We start from the raw sequence: 14,806 nt of genomic DNA, 5'->3' as shown, positions 1-14,806 counted from the left end.
ACTCTCCGGAGCCGTTGTTGATGTTATGAATGCTAAGCTAACTGGCTACACTCAATGTTCTGTCTGACTCGTTCGTGTGACACATATACGAGATTAATTTTAGGTTTTGAGGCATTGCCACCAAATTTTGTACACAGTATCTTTAGTTTAGGTTTAAAGAGCAGAGGAGAGGGACACGAGAGAAGGGTGAGTGCTCTGCTAATGTATGTAATCTGTTAACATTGCTTGCTGGTTGTTAGCATAACCATTCATATGGAAAATTTATTATTTCTCGGCTAGGTTTATGTTATTTATCAGTTACAGTTTTTCTATAATATAATGTGTTTGCATATTAAACGTGCTTGTTTCAGAATTTGTAAAATTGGTTGATCTTATTATCGTCTTCATGCTGCATTTCGTGATTATTATCACACTAAGGAGCCTAATATATTACTCTTCTGCATGTATCACACTCTCATAACAGAATGTATTATAAAATAAAACGTGTGGCTATCAATCAGATCAGTTATGGAAAGGTGATCTGTTGTGATTATATAACGTTACTTTTGTCTAGATAGATAGATAGATAGATAGATGGTTAGATAGAAAGTCAAATAGATGTACATATAGATAGATAGATAGATAGATAGATAGATATATAGATAGATAGATAGATAGATAGATAGTCAGTCAGTCAGTTAGTTAGATACAGTCAGATAGGTAGATAAATCTACCTGGTTGGTTAGGCAGTCAGATACATTGACACAGACAGATGGATAGACAGTCAGATAGATAGATTAACAGATTGATTGATTGATTGATTGATTGACACAGTAAGATAAACAGATTGATATATAGATAGACACACAAATGGACAGATTGATAGAAACTTTTGATATATATATAGATAGATAGATAGATAGATAGATAGATAGATAGATAGATAGAAGAAAGTTACATATATATTCAAACACATCAAATACCTGAGACACATACTTACCTGAACATCATTGAAACAGGTCTCTGTCTTTTCTCAGGAGCCTAATGCAGTCTGCTGCAGAGACTGTGGAGAATGCCTCCATCCTGTCAGGTGGCTCGGCACAGGACGGTCATCGGCTCTGGATCGGCAACATTGACCCCAAAATCACAGAGTGAGTGTTTGCCTGTGCAGTAACTAGCCAGCGCTGCACTGCCTCCCAGGAAGACCTGCGGAGCTGCCCGGGTGATTGATTAGCCAAGTGTGTCTTTGTGCTGGAGAATGAGCAGATGACGACAAGGCGTGTTAAAGAGAGCCACTCGGCCGTGGAGACCTGTTTTGCTGAGGGGCTGCCATCATTTCTCATTCACCTGGCGTGTTTACTTTGTGAACCTGTAGCAGCTGCTCAAGGTGGAGAGGGGGTGGCTGGGTGACACAGAAGGGAAGTGCGAGAGAAATAGCACACGTTGCTGGAGCGCCCCTGGAAAATGTACGGCTTGCCCGGGCTGGCGTCTAGACAGGCGTTTCCTTCCCTCTCGCTCCTCTGTTTTTCTTTAAATAACCTGCTTGAATGAAAACAGCCATGATGCCCACAGGCTGGTGATTGGGAAGATTAATTAGTTCACATGCTGGGAGTGTTTGTAGTAGCGAGTTCCACTTCAGGGTCCTGCAGATCTCTCTCTCACACACACAAACACACACACACATACACACAGACACACAGTGGTGGAGTCCTGCTATGTGAGGTCAGCGTTCACCCAAAGGCAAATTTTTCCTGGGGTTTCCAAGTAAGTGGATAATTGAGAGCGGTAATTGAGGTGAAAAGGTACTTTAGGTACTGCACTGTAGCAGTTTTTTGAAGAAACCAAGGAGATGAGATAAAAGCTTTGAGGAATTGGATGGCCATGATCTTTTACAACAATTAGGAATTTTGGTCTTGTTTACACCTATTAATATGCTCTTTTGGTCATCCAAACTCAAGTGGTCAGTAGTAGTCAACCGATATATATTGTTTTAAAGACTGATGCCAGTGCCAATATCTTAGAGAGCAGGATGATCAATGGGTGACAAAGCAGATATATATGATTTTACACAATGTAATTTAAATAACATGCATAACAATTGCTGCAATTAAATTGAGATTTATTTTACGTATTTACTAAATTTGAAATAATTAAAATCAATCAATATGAAAAAATAATTTGAACTTATCTTATATTATTAATTTTGCAAGTTAATTTAAAAAAAATAATAATTTATCAAAACAATTCACAAATAAAAAAATTGTTAAAACATGAATAGAAAGGAAGTAAATGTTTTAACCAAGTAATCTGTTAAGTTTGTGCACAATGGGAATCATATTTTCTCAAATAAAGGCTTGGTAAACCTTATTGTGCATACAGTACACACTGGATATAATACGGCATAGTTTGATATAAAAAATATTAATATTTTTTCAGTGCTGTCAAAATAAAAGCTTCTAAAAACTTCTAAAAATACTTTTTTTTAAATTATTTTGCACTGGGACTTTTTTGCATTTATTACATTTAAAGGTAGGGTAGACGATTTCGGAGAGGATCGCAATTAGCAAGCTAGCTTTGAAATCATAAAATTCCACCCTCCCTGCAAATCACTCTCCAAAGCCACACCTCCTCCAGAACACATGAATGTGCACAGGCAGGGCCGAGGGATATGATTGGACAAACATTTTATGGTCTTACGCCTTCCACAGACGATATACAGTTGTGCTCATAATTTTACATACCCCTTGCAGAATGTGCAAAATGTTAATAATTGAAACAAAACAAGAGGGATCATGAAAAATGCATGTTATTTTTTATTTAGTACTGTCCTGAATAGGCTATTTCACATAACATATGTTTACATATACTCCACAAGACAAAATAATAACTGAATTTATAAAAAGGACCCCACTCAAAAGTTTACACACCCTTGAAACTTAATACTATGTATCATTTCCTGGATGATCCACGACTGTTTTTATTTTACGACAGTTGTTCATGAGTCCCTTGTTGGTCCTGAGCAGTTCAACTGCCTGCTGTTCTTCAGAAAAATCCTCCAGCTCCTGCACATTCTTTGGTTTCCAGCATCTTCTGCATATTTAAACCATTTCCCACATTGACTGTATGATTTTGAAATCTATCTTTTAAGACTGAGGACAACTGAGGGACTCATGTATTACTATTGCAAAAGGTGAAAACATGTACTGATGCTCAAGAAGGCCACACAGTGCATTAAGAAACATGTGTACATTTTTTAAATTAGATGATCAGGGTAAATTGTACTTATTTTGTCTTCTGGGAAACATGCAAGTATTTATGTAGCTTCTGAAGTCCAGTTCTAAATGAAAAAATATGATCGTTAAACAAAATGAAAAAAATTTACACATCATCATCCTGTTCAAAAGTTTACATCCCCGGCTCTTAATGCATTGTGTTGCCTTTTGAGCATCAGTAAATATTTTCAACTTTTGTAATAGTTGTGTATGAGTCCCTCATTTGTCCTCAGTGTGAAAATATGGATCTCAAAATCATACACTCACTTTTGGAAATGGTTTAAATATGCAGGAGATGCTGGAAAACCAAAGAATGTGCAGGAGCTGGAGGATTTTTCTGAAGAACAGCAGGCAGTTGAACTGCTCAGGACCAACAAGGGACTCATGAACAACGGTCACAAAATATAAACACAGTCGTGGATCATCCAGGAAATGACACCGTATTAAGATTCAAGGGTATGTAAACTTTTGAATGGGGTCATTTTTATAAATTCAGTTATTATTTTGTCTTGTGGAGTATGTAAACATCTGTTATGTGAAATATCTTATTCAGGACAGTACTAAATAAAAAATAACATGCATTTTTCATGATCCCTCTTGTTTTGTTTCAATTATTAACATTTTGCACATTCTGCAAGGGGTATGTAAATTTATGAGCACAACTGTAAATACATATAAATACAGTTAGACCACTTAACTTAGTGATTTCTATTGGGATGTGAAGAGACTTAAAATATCATCCTTTATTTGTACTACAATAGTAAAAACTATTTTTTTTGCTTTACAGTAACCTAATATTGCAAGGAGTGGTGTATAATTATAATAAAAAATTAAATCACAATGCAAAAATAATTTAGTGGTTCTAAATACAGGTTTCATTTTTTATTGTAAAATATTTGTGTGAAATATGACATTTCTTGACAGTTTTCGTGCGTTTTATCCAGTAGTTTTTGGGATTGAAAACAAAAACACAGTACGAACACTCCATTTGTCTCGCTTATGTTATTCTCATGTTATTTCCCTGGCCTTTGTGCATTAACACAATTTTCATCTGTTAGTTTGCAATAAATTAGCAAGCTAAAGTAACATTTTGGAAATTAAAATCTAGGAAAAATCAGCTGTGAGCCTTCATGCTTAGATTCTGATGTATCAGTAATGTATTCACTGTAAACAGTTTCTCCTGAGTGCTAATCCATCTACCTTACTGACTGTAAATTTCACCATCATTGTTACATTAATCACAAGCTATAGCTAGATGGAAAAATTACAGTTTCTGGACACAGTTGCTTAATTCCTCTCATTTTTTTTTTTCCACTGAAATGTGGTATAAATGTATGACGCTGATTTGTGGTATAGTCAGTGCTTGGGCACAATGACAAGTCACATTGCTGAAACTGCATGAGTCTCATACTTTCCACCTGTCAAATCGGCCCTGCACTAGCGCTCTGTCCAGGCTGTATTTCAATCCACTAGTGAGGTAAGTACACTTTCTGAGGAGTCAGCCATGTTTAGAGCTGTCCCATTGTCAAAAGCTTTCTTAAACTGGAAAATTGTTTCAGTAGCACAGACTTAGTCATCACTGTCTCAATATCACCTATTTCACATCATATGGAACTAGGATGTGTAATGGGACACTACAGTGTCACTACAGACACTCAGCCCATTACAGTGTTGTATACCATGTCACAGGTGTTTCACAAGTTCTCAAGCGCTTTGGCCTCTTGTCAGATCCACCTTCATTAATCCTGCAGCTTGAGTGACATTCAGATACCAGGTGCTGATGTTCGACCAACCCATGTAGAGGACAGTGATGACAACTTATCTTCACATCTAATGAAAACATCCGTCAACATTTACAGAGCTCAACCCCATCACACATGCACAGGCTCTCTGACAAACATACAAACTTTCTTTCAGGTTTGGTTTCCCACAGTTGAGACCTGTGGCGGACGCGGCCATTCACACAAAGCAGGAGCTGCTGTCGTAATAACAGGCTGACATATTGACCTGTCCATGCTCCGCTGGGGCCCATTTTGGGCCGGTGATGGATCTACCATGTGCCGTAGGTTATTTGTGCTTTTGGAGGCCTGCTTTGCATTGTCTGTTATGCGGGCAGAAGGGAACAGGGGGCCTATCCGATGGGACGGCCGAGGAGAAAAACAGCACTGGCCTCAGACCACACCTTCCAGTTATCTGAAATAGACACGTGTCTGTTGGAATCGCTCCTTGACCTTGATATCCGTGCTGTTTTCTTGATTCTGTGCTGCTAAATGTTTCTCAGGGTCTTCGACTGCATGCTGCACAGCAATACTGAAATGGGAGACGCTGCAGGTGGGTGGGCAGCGCTCCGACTTCTCAACACTTTCACAAAACACCCCAAGCTCCTTGGACGGACCCCTTGTTCCTCCCAATGGCACATTTTATGGCCCTCTGGGGGCATGCATTGTGGTCTGAAAAAAAATCTACAGGTTGGCCCTTTTGAATCGGACCCTATCGATGTTTCAATCTGTGGCAAGTCAGGAAGATCCCGTGGCCCGAGCCTGAGAGGGTGGCGGCTGGGAAAGTGCGAAGTACGACTTAGAGAAAAGCTCCTGGGAGAAGAGGGGAAAACATTAATACCGAAACCAGGACCCCCAGTTCTATCTGCGTTCCTACCTTTCCAGGATTAAAAATAACTTCAACCATACAAAACAATAAAGAAATCCCCGGCATCTCGTCGTCTTGGTGCAGGAGGCAACTCCCAGACCCTCCGGCTGTCATGCTGGAAGAACAACAATATAGTAAGAAGTTACACAAATGTATTGTTTATCCCGAGAACGTCTTGAGCATGTTCCTGATTCTCAGTTCAGTAGCTTTCCCAGCCTTTTCCCAGCTGCAGGAAATGCTTGAATGACTTCCTGAGCTGCATTGCTCAATCTTTAGAATTTGGTTTCAGGGATGCCCATGTGATGCCACTACGTCAAGATGAATCATTGAAGATGATGCCAACATTAGTAACAAGTTGCTTCATATTTACTTGAGTTTTAACGACAAGTAGGAGCTTCGAAGATAAAGACTTACTGACCTTGACACACTGACATGAGTTTGATATCAATACCATGTCCTGACAGTTTTTAAAGATTTGTTTTGGCATTTTTGCCTTTATGATAGGACAGATCAGAGCTGACAGGAAGCGAAGTGGGAGAGAGATGGGGGTGAGATTGGGAAAGGTCCTCGTGTCGAGATTCGAACTCAGGACGCCTGCTGCGCAACAGTGCTGTATATCGGCGCTCTGCCCAGGCTATCGGTGCCGACACATGAAGTGTTTTTTTAGATGTTTTCTTTTCAATCCTTTTTAAGAGGCTTTTCTTCTTCATTATAATAGCAGATCTGTTTTTTACGTTATTTACATTTACATTTAGCAGACGCTTTTATCCAAAGTGACTTCCAAATGAGGACAATGGAAGCAATCAGAATCAACAAAAGAGCAATAATAAGCAAGTGCTATGACAAGTCTCAGATCGCCTAACGCTGTACATGTAGCACTTGTTTATGTTATTTATTCTCTAAATTGTTTTTACATTAATACCTCTTTTAATCGTAATTGTTTATAGAAATTGAATTTTTATTGTTCATAGATTTGGACAAAAAAAAAGCAACAAGCGTCATGTCATTGAACCTTGACGTTGCTTTCGTCAAATGTTGTTTTGCCAACAACTTGAAAAAACTTTAGGTGCAAATGGAGTCGTGTTCATGCAGCGTTAAGTCACATTAAATGTTAACGGTTCGGATGATGTACAGGTGAACATGCAGAAGCAAGGATACTTGCAAACATTCTCTTTTATGCACAGACTGCATGCTAGACTGCTCTCGAATGCTGTGGACATGGTTGTTTGAAGAAGCCTATTTGTACGAAGCTCTCTTTGTTTGAATAGCACAGGTTCAGCGTGAAGTTCTCTTGGAAAGAAATTCATTATTCTTATTTTACAAGAGTTCTCTAGCTGTATTGACGAATTTCTTTTACTAGACTTTCTTTTTTGGCTGATGTCGCCAAACCCTCTATTTTCTTTTCCAACGTTCATTCATATAGAGACCACACCAAGCTGGTCTTTGTATGCAACACCCTCTTTTTACAAATCAATTCCCAATGGATGCATGTCCCACTTTCACTTGGAAGTTGGAAATATGTCAAATTTGGAATTTAATCAGTTGCAAATGCCATTTCATGTTGACGAGATCCAACACATTGAACCTTGGTGATCATGTGGGCATTGTGAATTTGAATCTGGCTTCTAACATTTCAAATTCACCTGTCTTTCATCTCAATCACTTTCTATCTTTCATGGAACACAAAAAAATATATATTTTGAAGAATGTTTCAACTGTTTTGGTCTACAGTCGGTGGGGTCCAAAATGACATTCAACCCTGTCGACTTTCATTAATTAACAAAATAATCAGTACTGTTTTTAGCAATAATAAGGGACTTATTTCTTCCATGACAGCAGGTTATAGAAGCTGTACTCGTCGTAATTGTTTGTCTTAAACTCTTCAGGGAATTCAGTCTTCCGCTTTTTTATATCCTCATTGTCCCTCTGCTGTATCCTTTGTATTGTGTGAATAAAAGATTTACAGCAGCTAAAATGGTGTAAAGAGACCTGTCATTCTGATCAAGCCCTGCTTACTAAGAATTATGATACCATGACATGTATTATTCCCTTGTGGCCTTAATCACTCATTTTTTTTATTCTTGGTCAGTACAATTATTAGTGCCATTTGTTGAAGGAAGCATTACTTTTACAATCGCTCATAATTCCAGTGTCTTTACTTATGGCATGAGTGCCGAACCCATATTTTTGGAAGTATGTTGCTAAAAGGCAATTAGACTTCAAAATAAAATCACTCTATGTTCCTGCAGGTACCACCTAGTGAAGCTCCTGGAGAAGTTTGGCAAAGTGAAACAGTTTGACTTCCTGTTCCATAAGTCAGGCCCTCTGGAGGGCCAGCCAAGAGGATACTGCTTTGTCAACTTCCACACCAAAGAGGTTCTGTTCATTCTTCTTTACAACATCTGAGAATCTGATCACCCAAAATATCAAAGGAAGTGTCCGTTTTGATCCAGTAATAATATGCAAGCCTTTAAGAGGCACCCAGACAGCTGATGCAGATAAGGAACCGTTGGCTCTCTGGAGTGTAATATGAGGCAGTCCCAAGGGTGTTGTTGTAGGGGAAATGTGTGTTTACAGATCTCATTCACGCCCTTCATGAGAGCTTGGAAAACTAGTGATCCATCATCAGCCATTATTGTTCCCTATCATTACGCCATGCTTCCAGCAACAGCCAGAAACTAGAAAGTAGAAAACTAACACACAGGAAGGTTCAGAATCCAGAAACTTCAGAGACTATCTTTGAACAGCACTAATAGAGGATTTCAAAAATCGACATAAAACTCTTGTAATCCTGATAGTGTTAGCAGAGTACAGTGACTTGTTTATAGATGCATGCATGATTGTGATCATTATAAAAGCATAACATTTTAACAATCAGTTTTTTCTGTCCATCGCAGGAGGCTGAAAGGGCTATTCAGTGTCTGAATGGAAAATTGGCACTTTCTAAGAAGTTAGTGGTTCGTTGGGCTCACGCTCAGGTAAAGGTGGGTATCGCATAAGTTTTGGTGCTTGCTTAGACAATCATCACTATTACTATTGCTCATAAGTTAGTTAGGTTAGTAGTTTGTTAAAGTCTCTTACCCTAAATGTTTTTACCTTATGGAGGGCTGCAAATAATTAATTTTTTGGTAACACTTTAGAATGGGGAACACACAATTTGCTGCTTATTAATAGTTAGTAAGGTTAAGTTTACTTATGGAGTAGGATTAAGGGATATAAAATATGGTCATGCAGAATAAGGCATTATTATGTGCTTTATAAGTCCTAATAAACAGCCAATATGCTAGTAATATGCATGCTAATAAGCAACTAGTTAATAGTGAGAATTGAACCTTAAAAGAAAGTGTTACCCTTTTTTTTTTTTTTTTTTTGTAAGCAATCAGACTTTTGCCTTAAGGATGATAAAACAGGACAAAATACAAAATTCAACTTCTATTGAAGGAAGGCCATATCTAGAGACCAGAATATCACGGGCCTTGTTCTGACTGAATTTAATGTGGGTTTTCATTTTTCGTTCTGTGACATTTTAATGGCTGATACTTGTATCTTTGAGAGCAGGTTGGCTGTTATAAAGCGTAAGAATAAAATAAAATGCTCAAATAAAATTAACATTTATTTAATATAATATTTGCTTAATTTGAAATAATTACACGGTTAATTGAGAAAAAGTTTTGACCTTGATAAAAAAAACTTCTTGATTCTGTTCTTTAATCCTGCTTTAGTATTTTTTCCTACAATAAAGAAATTAAATAAAAGAATATTAAACAAATACAGTTCCGTTCAAAAGTTTAGGATCAGTTAGATTTTGTTTTTTTAAATAAGTCTTTTATGCTCACCAAGGTTGTATTATAAAAAAGTAAATACAGTAAAAGGTAATATGAAATAATATTACAATTTAAAATAACTGTTATCATTTGTAATTGTTTCTAAAAATTTATTTTTTCCCCCTGTGATGTAAAGCTGAATTTTCCATTCTTCAGTGTCACATGATCCTTCAAAAATCATTCTAATGTGCTGATTTGCTGCTTTTCAATGTTAATAATGTTTTTGCTGCTTAATATTTTTTTGAGGTACTATTTATTTATTTATTTATTTATTTTTAACAATTCTGTGGTGCATAGGAAGTTCAAAAGAACTGAATTTATTTGAAATATAAATATTTTGTAACATTACAAATGTCATTTTTGATCAATTTAATGCATCCTTGCTAAATAAGTATTTTAGAAAATCTTACTGACCCCAAACATTTAAATGGTGTTTTATAAATTAAAAGATAAAACTGTGACCAACAGTGAACTTTGTAATTTGGTTAATCTGGAATCACTTTTTTTATTTTTTATTAATACGACGCAATGCTAATTACTTTTCCACCAGTCATCGTTGTTTTCCTGGGTCCATATTTGTTGCTTAACTGTGATATTTGCGATGACAGTGCTACAAACAACGCACAGGCCAATGTTTACCATTTTTTACACCGTTGTCTGTGATAAATGTTCAGATTTTGATACTGCACTCATGAAAAACATCCATTGCTACAGTCTCACCAACCCGATCTCACGGCAATTTGTATATATTTTACAAGGTTGCTAATTCGTACGAATTCATACGACCTCACTCATACAAATTTATATGATTTTTTGCTAAATCGTACGTATTTTACGAGTTTCACAATTCGTATGAATTTGTACGAATGTATGAATTTGTACGAATGACCTACACCTAACCCCCCCCTAAACCTACCCGTCACTGGGGTCTAGACAAATTGTACAAAATCATACGAGTGAGGTCGTACGAATTAGCCACCTCGTAAAATACATACGAATTGGTCATGAGATAGCGTTGGTCTCATGCATGGTGGGTTTAAACAGTTTAGTATATAACTTGCCATTTAAATAGCGCATCCAGAAAAGTGTGTACATTGCAATGTAGACTTGAGGGTGGGCTGTTTTGACTTGGGCCATTAAGCCCACCCAGTAACCACTCAAAACATCCTAGCAACACTAAGAGCACCTTAGCAACCACAAAGCAACAACCTAAAACACCTTAGCATTATGCCTGTAACTTCAGTCCATCAATGACATTAATAAATGCTTCTATTGTTGTTCTATGGAATATCTGGGTGCCGCTACAACAAAACAGACCATGAAGATCATGGATCGCATGTAAAGTTGAGCTATAGAGAGGGGCTCCTGAGGCTGCCTGGCTCTTTAACAATAGGCAGCTGCCGCTGGGAGTGAGGAAATCCTGTATGGTTGAGAATCGCACCCCCTCTGCCCCTCCCCGTCTGAGGGGATCGGGACACCAGGCCGGGGTCAAGGTCAACAGTGCAGAATTGTTGACAACAAGTAGCAGCAGACAGGTCTGGTTCCAGGTCCTCTTGACCACCTCCACCCAACACTGTGCTCATTGTGAGGCTGGTGAAAGTGTTGGATTGGTCTGGGAAGGCCGTGTGTAGGTATCGGTGTATTCTTCAGCGCTGTGTTTTGTGTCAACAAAAGTTGACCCTATTTTGTCCTTGGTCTCATTGTGCAAAATGTATTAGCACACTCATAAAATAATTACATTATTTTACATAAGATTTTCTGCTTATGTAACAAAAGCCGTGCAGGCAATACAACTAAATACAAAAATGTATTTAATTTTATTATTATTATATTTTGGTCCCTAAATGTGTCATTGAATATAATTTTTTTTCACCTGTTTTATCATCCACCAGGTCTGATTGTTTCAAAAAGTAATAGCATCTCTCATAATGAATGATTTAAATGATCATTTGCGTATGTTCAGTAGTTACATGCCAAAATCGATCCAAGCAGATAAAATTCCCAGCCCACACTATTTGACACCTAATATTCAGTTTAACTCAATAAATGTGTCTCATTATGGACGTTGAATGCATTGTGAAAGCAGCTTCATAGTGTCTTTAATTGTGTTTCGATACATTACAGAATCCAAGGGTTGGAGAAATATCTGTAACGCCTAAATACGTGTCTTCACCACAAGTCTCTCATCAAATCTCTCTTTGTTTTTATTCCCCACAGATTCCCAAGAGCCATCATCATCCTCATGGTCGCAACTCGCAAGAGTTGTTGGATGGACATTTTTGAGTGGAATGAATGTTTATGACGTTGCATAGCCCAACTTTTCCCACACTATTCCAAATGACTAATAAGCAGCCAACTCTTGTTTTTTTCTGGTCTCTAAAGCAACCAAATGAGTTCAAGTTACTAAAGGCCCAGCAAGTAATACAACCCTTACACAACCCCTCAGTGCATGTTGTCTTGTATCCATCCTGGTGTGTGTTTGTTGTCTTTCAGAAGTTTGAACCCTTCAGAGGAGACAAAAATGTGCCGGCCAGTTTAGAGCCTTCATCCAGTGAAGCCGAGGAGCTGCCAACCACACTGAGGTTTGAGACATTCCCACTCAAAATCTCTCAGTTGCCTTTCATTTTGTTCCATGTTTCGAATTTCTCCTGTTCACTTTCCCTCCTGTTTTTGTTTTTGTTCTCAACCATTCTCTTTCCAAATTGCCCTGAGCTCACATTGACCAAAGTGACCCATTTGGACTGGATAAGAAGGTTAATGCTCTTTTCTTTTCTCTCGATTCCCTTTCCTCTGCTGTTTAAAGTGTTAATGCAAAGATCCGTGCCATCGAAGCCAAGCTGCAGCTGATGGAAGAAAACCCAGATGACTATTCTGGCCCATCTGCGTACATCTACAACAAACCCCCCGATAAAAGAGACAAGAGGTCCCAGCCCTACTACAAGCCGTTCCGCAAATTCAGGAGATGACCTCTCCAACAGCTGTCCAAGTGTCGCTGCACTGAAGGGACTGTGAGATAAGATAAGCTGCTCTTGTCTCTTGGCCAGTGAGAGACTGTAATGTATTATGAGAGGAGAAAGTCCAACACCTTTGATTCGTAATGCTGTTCTGTTTCTCGGCCAGTGGAGGAGTCTTTTAACTGTGAAAGACAGCTGATGTAAGCAGAATCTAACCACAAAATTCTAGTGAATTCAATTTTCCTTTTTTGAACATTGATGTTGCCCAAGTAATTTCAGTTCTTCAGGGTTTAAGTCGAAAGATGAGAATTATGTCCTTATTTACTCACTTTTGTCATTCCAAACCAGTAAGAGGATTTTGATAAACGTCTTTTTTTTTTTTTTTTTTTTTTTAAGTCAATGAGGTCCAATGTTGTTTTTAACCCTAAAATATCTTCTTTTGTGCTCCACAGAAGAAACAACAATTGTACAGGTTTGGAAAAACATGGAGGCACATAAATCATGACACAAATTTCACTATCCTTTATGAGTTTTGCACCTTTTCAAAATCTCAGTTTACATCCCTTTCTCGATATCCTTCCAGAATATATCTCAAATGGTTTTTTATTCACTTGTAAACTACCCAGTGTTTACGAAACCGCTTACGAAAGTGTTGTTGCGTGTTGTGAGTCTTATGATCCTAAATCTACTACTCAGACTTTACCATTCTTTGTTACACTGTTGTATGTGTAAAGGAAGCACAATATTATGCATTGTTTATTTAACTATTAATATTTTGCCTTTTTAAGTCTAAAGTGAAAAGGGCTTTTATCACATGATCTGGAGAGGGGGCATCACAACAGTAGATGTCATCAACAGTTTAGATCAAGTGTAAATATCCAGGTATTTTGATAGATTTTGCTCCTGTCGTGTTCAAAAATAAAAGAAACGGACCTCCTGTGAGGTGTCCAAACTGGATTATTGTGCTTTCATCTGAATTGGACGTGTTTGTGTATTTAAATCACAGTAAAGTCGGCTGTGCTGTTTTTGCATTGCTTTGAACTGCCTGTAATGATCGATAATAGTGCCTGTAGTGATCATTTTTAAAGCACCATTGTCTTAATAGCCTACGTTTATGTATTACTGCGACCGTTTTCAATTAGCCTATGAAGAGGCAAGTCTTTTGCCATAAGGAGAATTTAATTATTTCAATATCAGCTGGTTTTCTTATTTATTAAAACTGTTTCGTTTTTAAATTCGAATTAGCATGCGTCTTTAGCGGGGTAACAATAGCGAATCTGGCCCCCTGTCCATTTCATTTTATTTTTATTTATTACTGTTTTTAATTTACTGGGTTCATTTATTTTTTCGACACTACTACTTTTTCAGATTTTTGTGATTTTAAAAATAGGCCTAAATCAGTCACATCAACTAACGAGGCAAGTTTCCGCCATACACTTAAAAATAAAGGTTCTTCGTTTGCATCGATGGTTCTGCAAAGAACCTTTAACATCCATGGAGCCTTTTCCTTGCACGAAATGTTCTTAACACTGGGGGTAAAAAAATATTTTAAGAACTGTTCGCTGAAATGTTCTTTGGAAAACCGAAAATGTTTTTTTTCCCTATATGGCAAAATAAACTGTCGGTGAGTATGATAAATTCTGCAAGGTCACGTCACAATATTCCTCTTTTATTCGTATTTATTTCCAAACCCCGAACAATAAGTTTCATATTCAAATGAAAGGCGAGTAATAGTTGGGTTTTATAACTGCTGCTCCCATTGAACCTGAACTCTTTCTCTTACATGCACATGCAACCCTTCATTCTAACACTATACATGAATATATCCAGACAATCTTTTCCTCTTAATGCAACTGTTGCATAAGAGAAAAGGTCGACGCTCCCTCTACCTGCATATTATCTGATGGAAATGTGTTTTTCCGCAGCTTCTCCCCACATAATAATAGCATGATGGTTTTCAATTATAGGCTGCAGTTTGGCATTTAAATAGGCTACATGATATATTATTGCAATATAATAGAACACGACACATATCCAAGCGGACTTCTTATCAAATAAAAACAATTAATCGTGCGTTTGGACATTTTATTGCATTACGCGTATAAACGGCCTCGGTAAGAAATGTCTTTTT

General features: G+C 37.6%; 1 protein-coding gene across 3 annotated transcripts; it reads left to right on the top strand.

Moving 5' to 3' along the window:
* rbm18 (RNA binding motif protein 18) lies at nt 1–13,631 on the top strand. 3 transcript variants are annotated; one of them, XR_013783778.1, is made up of 7 exons: nt 1–186; nt 1,017–1,130; nt 8,147–8,273; nt 8,795–8,875; nt 12,215–12,303; nt 12,525–12,875; nt 13,128–13,631. XR_013783778.1 is itself a non-coding variant. In XM_079408378.1 (6 exons), exons 2-6 carry the CDS (start codon nt 1,024–1,026, stop codon nt 12,685–12,687), a joined length of 567 nt encoding a protein of 188 aa, XP_079264504.1. In that variant the 5' UTR covers nt 1–186; nt 1,017–1,023; the 3' UTR covers nt 12,688–13,631. The 3 variants fall into 3 exon arrangements, 1 of the variants encoding a protein (XP_079264504.1); XR_013783779.1 differs by having other exon boundaries at nt 999–1,130; XM_079408378.1 differs by having other exon boundaries at nt 12,525–13,631.
* Nucleotides 13,632–14,806: the final 1,175 nt, after the last annotated feature.

This window comes from Barbus barbus (genome assembly GCF_936440315.1).
Source record: "Barbus barbus genome assembly, chromosome: 45".
Classification (NCBI taxonomy): Eukaryota; Metazoa; Chordata; class Actinopteri; order Cypriniformes; family Cyprinidae; genus Barbus; species Barbus barbus.
Note: the sequence above shows the minus strand (reverse complement) of the source record. Positions and strands in the feature narration are given on the sequence as shown.

What these genes read in the sequence shown, in the direction of transcription:
- rbm18 (XM_079408378.1), top strand. Translation starts at nt 1,024, where the DNA reads ATGCAGTCTGCTGCAGAGACTGTGGAGAATGCCTCCATCCTGTCAGGT. An exon ending in ATTGACCCCAAAATCACAGA is followed by an intron (nt 1,131 to 8,146) that starts GTGAGTGTTTGC and finishes ATGTTCCTGCAG; the next exon opens with GTACCACCTAGTGAAGCTCC. An exon ending in GAGCTGCCAACCACACTGAG is followed by an intron (nt 12,304 to 12,524) that starts GTTTGAGACATT and finishes TGCTGTTTAAAG; the next exon opens with TGTTAATGCAAAGATCCGTG.